The sequence below is a fragment of the Telmatherina bonti genome (genome assembly GCF_933228915.1).
Source record: "Telmatherina bonti genome assembly, chromosome: 13".
NCBI lineage: Eukaryota > Metazoa > Chordata > Actinopteri > Atheriniformes > Telmatherinidae > Telmatherina > Telmatherina bonti.
Window position 1 is genome coordinate 25,226,772 of NC_136611.1, and position 12,690 is coordinate 25,239,461.

The following is a 12,690-nucleotide window of genomic DNA, read 5'->3' on the forward strand; positions in this document are numbered from 1 at the left end:
ACTTTGGATTCTTCGTATTGTCTGTAGACCTTCTGTAGTTATCTGGTATTGTAAGGATTTGTTTTTGCCAAACATGATGTGTGGGTCATGTTTAACTCATGTCTGATTGTAAAAGACATTATATGTCTGGTTTGGTTTATTTTTTGAGTCATCGCTAAAGTAATACATTTTCATCCATATTTTGAATTTTTCTTTGTTATTGTGTTTATCAGAATTTTGATCATTCTGTACGGTACTCAACATACTATTCGACATTTCTGCAACAGCAACCAACATGGCCACAGTATGAGTACCGCATCAATTATTGATATGTATTTGTCACAATGTGCCAGAAGAACATGTCAAATACCGAGGTGTGAACAGCAGTCACTTTTTCTGACCCTGCCAACTAAGAGTGTTTTTTTATGTCCCCCAAAGTAAGAGCAATGTTCAATATACCCAAGAGTCACATCCAGCAGTAAACCATTCACAGTGTAGGAATTTAATAAAATCAAGTGTGTTAATATGCTGAACAGCAAAAGCCATGAAAAACAAAATTAGTTAGGATTTTTATTATAGAAATTGCATTTTGATCTATTTGGTGTAATTGTGTTACTTACTGCTTAAAAAGGGTATTTAGAGAATAAACAAGAGTTGTGGTCCAAAGAACTGAAGAAAAAGAAAAGTGTTTTTTGTAAAAAGATTTAATAACCATACTCAGTTCTGACTCTTTACAACCAGAATATGCATAAATCAGGTGCTCATTTAAATGTGTTGTGTCATTGGGTGCTGATCTTCATGCAACACTGATTGTCTTTCGTCTTGACCTGGTAAGATAATGTGTCATCATGAACACGAACTCCTTCACTTTGACAGATGTGAAATTAATCTCGCCAGTGCAGATTAAATAAATGTAGATTAAATGAGAGCAGTAGTGAGGTCCTGTTGACAAAGTTTGGATTTTGTTAAGCTGCTTTGTTGGAGTTTGGAATTAAAAGTTCATCTGAGTCCGTTCTATTTATCTCTCTGTCTCTCTGTCTCTGTCTCTATCTATCTATCTATCTATCTATCTATCTATCTATCTATCTATCTATCTATCTATCTATCTATCTATCTATCTATCTATCTATCTATCTATCTATCTATCTGTCTATCTATCTATCTATCTATCTATCTATCTATCTATCTATCTATCTATCTATCTATCTATCTGTTCACTGTCTCAGTATAAAAAGAGTGGAGGAATTATACAGTCACCACAAGTCTGTAGTGCTTCCCTCCACTCTTCCTCACCACACACCATTAACCACTTAGTGACCTTTTCCATCTATGCCCCACAGACCTCAGCACTGCATGTTCAGATGTTTACCATGTTTGACTGACTTTTATGTTTTAGGATAGCTGCTGTGTTGGCACAATGCAGCAAAGCCCGCATGCAGTAGCAATCCTAACACAGCACCTCAGAGCTTCTTCCACCCACTCAAGTACAGGAAGAAGGCTGGTGATAATGCCCATAAGATAATTAAAAGAGTTACGTGTTTATCACAGCGAGCAGTTCCTGTAAACACCATCATCTTTTTTGACTTGTTACATTTTTAAGATAATCCCCAAGTATATAAAAAGACTGAATATTATTAGATTTTGCAATTTGAAGCCACAAATGAGGAAAATGAGCTTGTTGGATTAGCTGTAAAACAAATTTAGTCAATGCAAATGGTTTCAGGCTAGTTTATCATTGCAGCATCGATAGGGAGAGATGCTTATACCGGAGTAAACAAAAATACATTAGTAAGACCTGATAATGTTTTATTGTTCTTATTGGTGCTTTATGTTTTAAAGATAAAATGGAGAACTAGACTTTGAAGTAATTATTTGCAATAATCTCTCTCACACACTCTTTACTTAATGAATCAGTCTGAGGTGATTACGTTTCATTTGGACTGCTTCTCATGTAGATTCAATGGTCACACTTGTTTCCAGCACTAATCTGTTTAATATTCCAAGCGACACACAACTACAGTGGGGGATACCAAGTGAAAGGGCAGGTGCACTGCAGGGTGGCCCTAAATCAGTGAGTAGCTACCTGTTAGAGTAATCATACATTACATGCTTGGCTAAAGTGCATTTTCTTTCAATGCTGATCTGTTGGTGAATAGCCTCAGCTCTTGGTTGGCTATATTCTATTCAGACCCACAACAATATGTTGATTACAGAGAACAGCTTGAAACTTCTTCATGCCTATATTGTCATTGATCAGAGGTAAACAGTCATTCTGGCTCAAATCTTTTAACATGTATGCTGAGTAAACCTCAGCATTACAAAACCTGGCCTCTGCGCTGGACTACCTAACAATAAGTTGCACCCACCTTAATAAAAGAATAACATAGACAAACTGGATTTGTCACAAGAAACCTCAAACAACCTCAACGTTAAATGTTATAATGATAATAATCCTTAAAACAATAAAGTTTCTTATTGTTTTAAAATATGAAGCTTAGATAAACTGAGGGAAAAAATAAAAATATAAAGATTAAAATGGATGGCAGCTGAACCAGCCAGGCTAATAATAGAGGAGAGTGACTTAACATTTTCATACAAGTTGTCTTCATGCTATTTGACTGAAATAACTTCACTATCTTTAACCATATAGTAAACTGAAATAAAACACATGCTGTTTCAGAGCTTTTAGTCCACAATTAATAAAATAAATATTTATCAACCTTAAATAGCCTTTGCATGTTTTAACAAAATAAGGCACGCATTCAGTGACACAATTTAAGCTACACCGAAATTCCTGAAATAAACATATCCGGGACTCACCTAACTTTAAATTTAAGTCTCACACCCCAACGACTTGGCCGAGCCCCATTTGGACACGACAGTGACAGCAGAGTCGCGCTGCTGGGAGGCGGCAAAGAGGAGAGCCAAGTGCGCTCATCACTGGGAGCGCACACATCTGCAGCCCGGCTATGATCGCTGCCGCGAGCCCCAGGTGCTCCGAGTGTCTTCAGATGATGACGAGCTCCAAATCACTCACTGCTCTCTCGAACTACTTTCATCCCAGGATTACCCCACCACCAGCAGCAGCAGCAGCAGCCAACCAGTTATCCTCACATCACTTCACTCCCATTCAGCATCACTCGCTGTGCGTCATCACAACCAGTCACCGTCGACCCCGCATGACTTTTCAGACCGTCGTCAACTCACCTTGCCAACTGTCAAACCGTAAGAGAACAGCCAAAATGACATCACTGGCATTGTTCTGTGCTGCAGTCCGGACAAACTTCAGCTTAGACCGATGGAAACTGCGTGGAAATGAACTGTGAGGACAGATGGGCGCAGTCTGCTTTGATTAAATGACTCCCAGCCTCTTATACGATTAAAAGTGGGCTTTCTTTTTCTACAAAAGATAACGTTAAAACTAATGACACTGCCTCGTGGTATTTGTTTTTGTGTCAGTTTAGTAATTGTACTGTCGGTTTTAAATATCTCATGCATTGCACCTAATGATATTTTAACAGGGGAGAGAGCTTCACTTTTAAGGGGGTATCTCTGTGATAAATAAGCTTTCTCTCACGTTTAGGTGCCTTTCCCTGATTATGCTGCACAATCTTGTTTTCTTTTTCTTTTTTTTTCCAAGTAATATGTTACTATTTATTCACTTGTTTGACACACCAAATGCGGTAAAAAAAAAAAAAGTGCCTCCTGCTCAACGGATATACAGTGTATAGGGCTTTGGAAATTGTAGAGCTTTTTAAATCTACAATGGATTTAAAAAGAGCTCATAAGTGTGATTGCAGTGGATACATACCATTTTCTCTGCCTGAAATCTGAGTTTATTTCATTCAGGGATGATGCAGATTCATTATTTTAGCTGTTCGGAGTAGTTATTTACTTATGGATAACTTTTTTATGAGCTGATTTCAAGTCACTTATGTGGTCATTTCTAAAAGGATTTATTTAATTACCTTAAGAAGCTCTTGGGTTATTTTCATGCCATGCAAAGTCAATACCCATTTGCTAAATCAGGTGCTAATGTCCCCAGTAATTTCTGTTGCATCAGAGCTGTTGAAAAAACAAACAAACAAACAAACAAAAAAACTTAAGAATGAATGCTTCTCTCAACTTTCATTATGTTAGATATGGTAGAACTTTTCAAGTAAGTATCTGGCCTTTGAAAGTTCCCAAAGCTTTGGACCTCAAAATAAAGCCTTCGCACTTGCAATCTTGACAACAGTGCTTTATGCACCTTCCTCCAAAATAATCATTCATTGTTGTTTATCATGCAAAGGTTACCTTGAAGCAAAAGCAGTTTGATAATAATAATCAAAGGGTCCATATGTTCAACAGCTTTTTAGGGATTTTTAATTTTTAATTACCATTTTGGATTCTTACAACTCTGTCAAGAAACATTTAATGTTTCAGAGAGTGACAGGCAATTGTTATTTAGAAGTAAAACGTCAGCTGTGACTTATTATTAAGTAATTGAGCTTTACATTCTCTTTACATTCTTTTATAAGCACAAGTCAAGACTACACCTGGGGCTGCAGGCTGCATAGAGTGATGTTAAGTCCATCTGTGAAGTAAGCAGAATAGAGGACAGCTTCTTTGAGCAATCAATGGCAAGACTCTCATCTCACAGTGTCTGTCTTTTACCTGCTGTTATATCCCAGAGACAAGAGATTGACTTAATGATGTCGGAAAAAAAATCACCAGAAAGAATAATTATAATTAGAGCTTTTTTGTTTCTGTGTGTATAAAGTAATTATGTAAAAAAGGAAAAACATCACCAAACAATTTTCACAGCAATTCAACTTAGAATTGTCATAACATTTATAGAGATTAGGCCTATCATTGCCCATGCAAAATAAACAAACCACTTTCTGCACAATTATTTAAGACATCAATAAATGTGCAATCATGTTACGCAATAAAAAGAAGCCACTGAAAACCCGTGTTTATAATATTGATTGAAATAATGAAGCAATGAAATGATTCTCTCATGTTCTTCCTGTTCGTGCTGATTTCTATGTATGAGAACCTTGTTAGAGGCTGTGGTGCTGTCTGTTGGAAAAGTAATTATACTTGCCTGAGTCAGTCATGCAGTGAGATGGGCCGCTGGGTTTGAAACATACTGAAATCAATATCTTTGCACTGGAATACACATTTTCCAGAGAAAGGAGCAGCAAGCCTGGACTGAACAATCACACTAATGTTGGCATTTACAAGGACATTCAGCTTAATTGCTTATCAAAAGATTTTCCCATCAGCAGTTCTGACTTTGACAAAATTCACTCAAAACAATGGCAGGTACAGATTTAGTCATGACAGTAGGTAAATTAGGACAGCTAACCTCCTACAGCTCATATTGTGTGATTTTCATTCAATATTTCTGGTCAATTCAGTCCTTCATTAATCTGTCAGCACATCCGTGAGGCTGTTTTTTTTGTCCATAAACTGAGCGAAAAATCTGAGTTGACATTGTGGAAGAAAGGTGATGGATTCCGTCATCAGACTGATGAAGCTCCTCCAGGTGAAGATGCAGCAGTCAGCTGTCCACCCACACTCAGACTAACTGGAGGCTCACACCTGAAAGATGGATTAAATAGCAGCTCATCAGAAGCACTGGAGTGGATTTCCAGACTTATCACTATATCCTGCAGGAGCCATCCAGCATGACACATAGTGTTGACATATATGGTGTGAGCATCGCATCATCTTTATGTGACATAAATCCCCAGTATTCTGTGGCAAGTCACAGCTTACAGTGATTCAATCAAAGTTGACAGACCCTTTTTGTAATGAATTGCTCTCAATCACTAACATGAATCTGATATGGTTTGAATTCGCTGTGGGCAGTTTCTGTCAGCATGTCTATTCACTCAACCAAAAAGACATTCATTAAAAAGTGATTTTCTACATTAGTGGTTTATGTAATGCTCCTGTTAAAAAAAAAAAAAAAAAAGATAAAGTTTAGATAGATCTGTTTTATGGCTGTTGAACTCATCTAAATTAATAAAGATGAGAACATGAACATGACTAAAAAACTTGTGGATATAGCAATGATAAGCATTAGCAAAGGTATTGGATAAATGAGAAAAATTCAGATTGCCAAAGCTGTCACAATATATACCGTAATGGATGGCCTTCAGTGGTGGTGCTAAGGGAAAATTCAGGAGAATGAATGACTTGTCAACCAACAAATTTGCAGCAAGTTTTGTGGTTTTTCTACCGAAAAGAGTATGTGGAATAATAACATAAGACGTTAGATTGAAAACAGGACAAATCTTTGTGAAAGCCCATAGGAGAAGATATTTCCATCTAACCTACAGACTGTATAGTATCCATATAATTGTTTATCATATATTCAATATTTAAGCGTATTTATACTTAGCAAAATAATATAAATCAGCTCAATTATCTACTTCATCTTCACACAAAAACACACACACTTGACTCTGAGAGCATAGAAATAAAATAAATATATGTGTCTGTTCAAGCTTATTAAAACTTTGAAAATCTTATTGCTTAGCTGCACCTGTGCACCAGCCAGATGATGCATTTGATCATTTCTGTAACCTGCTGGCTCTAAAAGTAGAAAGGCAGAGCCCCGGGAGATTGTATGATGTTCAAGTGGCATAATGCTTGAGGCTTTTATCGGGCTTCAGGCATGGTTCTGTCTGCAGTTAGTGTAATGACGACAGACCCAATTAACTCCTCTATGAGCAGGACTCTAATTATGGCCTAAATGCTGCTCTCTTACTCTTTACTGTCATGCTGAGGGGTTGTAAGAGGGCAAATGCTGATGTCTTCTGAACAGACAGATGCACAAACATGCATGTACATATACAACCTGGAGGCTCACAGAGTTCTGCAGTTCTGATGCTTTTAAGTATCATGAAAGAGATTACCAAACATAAAAACACAATCTGCCTTTCTCGAACTGATGCCTATCGTCTGATCAACTTACAACACGTCCAGATATTGCCAGGGCAGCACTGTTTGTATTGTGAGATACAAATAAAAAATAAACATCTACAGAAAAAAACTGATTGAAGCTGTGAAGCCCTTGTGTATTTCAGCCAAAGACAGACTTGACACCTTTATAATAGAGTAATGTCTGAAAACAAACAGCATTGGTGGCACTGTTGCTCCCAGATAAATTATTTCATCACTGGTCACATTCTGAGCTCACTGGTTTTGAATTTATGAATAATGAATAATCATAAATATATCCAGTCTTGGAGATTTTTCCAAGACTGTGGAGCAGACAAATTAAATGTCATGTTTCTAAATGCAGACTGAGTGGAGGTGAAAAGCTTGTGCAGTGACCTTGTCTGTGGATATTGAACATCCAAGTGAGGAGGCAGAACAGATAAGAGGAAAGTTATTTAGCGTACAAAGGAAGATGCACAAGTGACACAGCCCTGATGTGGACGAGGGAGTGGAGCCAACATGCTGTCATGGAGCGTGAAAAGGGCATGATTAAAAAAACAGCTTACCTGTGATACTCAGCAGCAAAGATAGCAACATAGTCATGCAAAATTTCTGCATCTGCATTCAACACTTATTTATACAAAAAAACCAAAACAAAACATAAAAAAAACAAATATGTTTGAGTATTTCAAGGTGGCTAATAAAAGAATAAAGTTTAATCTCCTCAAAATAAATGGTAAATTGTGTGCAGAGATTCTTTTATGCACAGACTTAGATGTATCTGTGAATGTGCATAAAAAACAAGATGATTGAGTTAACAATTCACTGTGATGTATGATCAGCCATATTGTATAAAGTGTGAAACAGCTTAATTATGAAAAACAATAACATGGTTTTAGGGCTTACATCCACCATGAGATCAACAGCTTGGCTGTAAACCACAACAATGCAACTCACAGCCAAGGTCAGTTCATGCACAAATGATCACTTGTGACTCATGCAGCTAAAAGGCGGGTCTATATTTATCTATACAACTGTCCGGCTTTAATTATTCAGATCAAGGACGATCGTCTGCAGCTGGTGCTTTTTATGTGTTTTGCCTGTTTCATGGTCAGTGTCTCCCAGAACATGTTTACTGCTCTGCATGACTGGCGTGAGAATGTCTGGCCAAGATGACTATGTTCACAAAGAAATACTGAAAGCGCATTTCTTGTTCCTGAAATCAGATTTGAAAAGGTTTTTCATTCTAATTACAGCCTAAAACATTTCTTCGTAAAAAATACATTAGGTAATTCAATTAATTTGTATGATAATGACCCCCCCCCCCCCCTTTTTTTTTTTTTTTTTTTTTAAGAAAAACAGCAAATTATTTTGGATATAATCTAATGTAATTTACCACATAAACTTTGTTATTACTTCTTATTACTCTTATTTCTTGTTTGTTAAAATTGTTTTGCCACTATAATAAAAAGACATTGTGTGTGATGTAAAATGTTGCCTTTCAATTGCAAAAAACAACCTTTGGAGGTGGACTGCCTCAGCATCTGTTACACAAAATTGCATCGAAATTCTGCAGGCTAGACAGAAACTTTATCTTCTGAGAACACAGTGTGATTACAAAGCTGTTCTGAAACACCTTGGAAATGGACGTCCAAACGAAATGAATATTGACACCACAGGGCTACCCAGCGACCTGCTGTCTTGACCTGGACATTTTAATGAATCCTGACTGCGCCCTCTTGTGGCAGGACCTGGGCAGTGCAAACCTATCACCACTATTTGAAAATTTATCTTTTGATTTATTGATTTCATGTTTTTTATTTTATTTTGAATGTTAAAAAAATATTGTGTAAATATTTGAACATTTAACATAAAATATATCCTAATATAAATAACTTTAACATAATTTGTTTTGATCAATAATGTCTTTGGTCATGTGCATGCGCAGTACGCAGGACAACACGGAAGAGCCAGAGCAGACATTGCTCGCTGTTATCTCCTCTCTAAACGCATTTTAAGAAGTTGTTAATCACCTTTTTTCGTACGAATAGATTATTTTACTTCATATTAGCTGTGTCAGATCATGACTGATCGTTAGATATGGCTGTCGTGTCGTCAAATCTCTTGTAGCGGTGCTGTTTCTGAAACATAAACAATAATCGTGTTAGTTCCCGAGCCGCAGAGGAAAATGCCAGCTCGTAATATTGTGTCCCACGATATTTCCAACAGCAAAGTTAGATACTCCAGGTTAGCGACTGACGATGACGGCTACATCGATTTACAGGTAAGATAGGATGAACCATAAAGTTAGTTCATGTAGAGAATGTGTATGTGTGTATATGTCAATATATTTTTCCTTCTCTCTTTCTCTGCTTATGTATTATTTATTTTTTTCACTCTCTCTCTCTTTATTAGTTTAATTTATTTATTCACTTATGGATGTAACCTTATAGATAAACATTGAAAACATAAACTGGTACATTGTTTATGGATGGTTACTTCAAGATATTTATATGATTTAACACAGTGGGTGGAAAAATATTGTGTCTATCTGTAAAATGCCAAAAATGTAACCAACAACATAAGCTTAAATTGACACAGTAAAGTATGAAAAATAAAAAATAATAAAGCTAGTTTATGTAGGTAGTAAGAAGTCAGGCCCAACCAGTGTTTCTCAGTAGTTACAGCATTTAGGCAATGGTGTACCAGTAATAATTGTTATTTTAGACTAAAGGATATATTGAGCCTGTGGGAAAAAATGTGAATTAAATTTTTCTTCCTGGCAGATAATATTTCTTTAAGCGTTAAAGGAAGTCTGAATTTAGCAGCATAATCATTAATCTAAACCTTTAGGTCTTATCTAAACCTTGAATATGTCACTGTAAGTTTTAAAAGCCTCTAATTTTTATTTAGAGCAATTTTCTAAGTGTGTCGCAATGTGTTGTGTTGAAGTAAAACATTTAAAATTGGATAAATATTTTGTTTGTTCCTCCCTTAAACAATGGTTAGAACTTGTTTTTTTTTTGTTGTTTAATTTACACAATTAAACAACAAAACACATAATTTTTTTGTTCATATATATATATATATATATATATATATATATATATATATATATATATATATATATATATATATATATATAATCCCCAAATAGTATTACATGTTTTAAAGATTAATGAGAAATATATATAAAAAACAAGTTACTGCATGATTCAGGTTTCATCCAATACACTCATAAGCTGAATAGTCTTTTTGCTGTCTTAAAAGTTGTTTTTTTTCATCGGGCATGAATCATGTCTGCTGAGCAGCTTTAATGTTGTCAGAATAAAAGAATAAGCGACCTTCAAGGTAGCTCTGTACCTTTTTCCCTCCCACTTTCTGAATCAAAAGTATTGAGAATCGCACTTTCAGGTTCAGACTTAACATCTTTCAAAGAAAAAAGCAGCACCAGATACCGCTAATGATGACATCCCTTACTTTCTCACACTTTGGGGGGCAGAATAGTTTTACACATCATTACAAGTTCTTTAACTCCCTTATAGGTGACAATAGAATTTTTATTAAATAAATGCAAAAATCTGCAGTCAAACCTTTTCAGATGTGCACTTCTTGATTAAATATGTCTCTTTTTCTACAGTTCAAAAGGAGCCCACCTAAAGTCCCATACAAAGCTATAGCACTTGCCACTGTGCTTTTCCTAATTGGCTCTCTTTTAATTATCATCGGCGCTCTTCTCCTGGCTGGGTACTTTGGAGCCACTGTGAGTACTTTTACAAAGCACATTTCTTTTTTAACAGTGTTACACGGGCAGCTGAATAAATGCTTTCTTTCTGTCAGCAATCGGACCGAACAGTGCCTGTTCTTATCATTGGGATCCTTGTCTTCCTGCCTGGAATTTACCACCTACGGATAGCTTACTATGCTTCAAAGGGCTACCCAGGGTACTCCTACGATGACATCCCAGAATTTGATGACTGAACTACACCAAAGCTGTAGCCTGACACCCTGCACTTCCATGCATTCCTGTTTGGCTCCTACTCAATTTAAGATAGCTTAAAAAAGATGTTGTTTTTGTAAATCAGTGTTCCTCTGGCAGATTTTTATGCATGATTAGTTAATGTTATATTGCTGATCCATATTGTTTGACATGTGCATTTGTTTGATTAGCTTGATCAATTTAATAAAACTATGATTTAGTTGTTTCAACTTGTGTAATGCCATTTTGTCACGTATTTATTGTTAACTGTTAAACTTAATTGTTGTGAAAAATTCAGTGTTAAAACATTTATACCTCTTAACAGTCATCATGCCAACCTCAATTCACTGGCACTGAGTTCAATAAATGTTCAATAAAACACTGATATTATTTATTTCTTACATTACGATCCTTTCCTTCTCAGGACAGTTTTCCTTACTCTCTAGTTAATACCTCCTTACTGTTTAGATTGGTCCAAGATTCTTGGAGGATTTCATGTGATTATTTCCAATCCTTTGATCTCCATATGGCGCCCATGACCCATGAGAGTAAATGCTGTCAAACAGGGAGTGACACAAGCCATTAAGACTCATTAACTTCCAGGTGACCTGCATCGACAAACCCTTTGTATCTCTATAGCTGGCTATCAACCCACCAGTTTCAACATAAATTAAAAGTTTGGCAGTGAGAGGGTACCACCTCAATTTACATTGCAGATATTTAAAACCTTAGTAAATGATGGACTTCTAATCCCTTCGGATGCCAGGCAACCTGCTGTTTGCCAAAGGGATTCAAGGTTACTTGCTTATGTTTCTTTGTCTTTATTAAATGTGCCTACTCAGTCAGCAACCAGCCATAAACTACCTGGTTTTAGTCAGATCAGATTATGCACTTTAAACCAGCTCAGAAACTTTTTTTTTTTTTTTTCGCGTAAAACCCTCCCTAAAGGCTGACTATTTCTAAGAACTACTCTCACACAAAACCTTTTACAGAAAGCAGAATTTTTGCATTTTGTCTTTGCACCTTTTCCCCTTTGATCCCCAGAAGGCCCTCTTGCATTTTAAGCCAATAAATAGAATGTTTATGTCTACTTTTCCTCAAATATTATACACATCTGCTTGTATACGACGTAGGTATAAATAGAATTTTAAAAAATATATATTTTTCATATCAGACACCACCAGGTGGCAGTGTGAGTGTCTAATTTTGTGCACAACAGGCTCCAGTTGCTCAGATTAAAAAAAAAAAACTTTCTCAAATATAAATGCAAGTTTTCTAAAATAGGACCGAACAACAGAACATAGGAGTGTAAGACATACAAGTCTATCAACAATGACAAAAGGGATAAGATGTGAGCACTGTGACAAACTACCAGAGGAAAAAAGAAAAAAGATGCATACAGATACTCAGATTTATGGTGCGGACAACCAAAAAGTTGGACACCAGGTCCTCGAGGACGACCTGGTATAATATAATGTCGTCCACAATCTTACTTTTCAAATAGAACAGTAAAATAAATAAAATATTTGAACGCCCTGGATGTTTACACGATCAGGTGCCCAACAACATGGTTAAACTCTTCCTTCAGCTGGACACGGTCACATTCAGCACTTACTACCCGCCAGTAATTCCGCATTTTATTGGAGGCTCATCTGGCTCTGGATTGGTTCATTTAAACATTGATGTTAACAATATTCCAACGGACCAAGTTGCCATTGATCATATTAGATTACATAAAATAATCTTTGAGTGACATCCTACTAATTTAGCTATCAAGACATCGCAAGAAGCCTTTC

At 36.2% G+C, this 12,690-nt stretch overlaps 1 protein-coding gene across 1 annotated transcript; it reads left to right on the forward strand.

Moving 5' to 3' along the window:
- The first annotated feature begins 8,916 nt into the window (after positions 1-8,916).
- LOC306764057 (transmembrane protein 230-like) lies at positions 8,917-11,144 on the forward strand. The gene is made up of 3 exons (XM_079251078.1): positions 8,917-9,199; positions 10,556-10,678; positions 10,756-11,144. Exons 1-3 carry the CDS (start codon positions 9,104-9,106, stop codon positions 10,894-10,896), a joined length of 360 nt encoding a protein of 119 aa, XP_079107204.1. The 5' UTR covers positions 8,917-9,103; the 3' UTR covers positions 10,897-11,144.
- Positions 11,145-12,690: the final 1,546 nt, after the last annotated feature.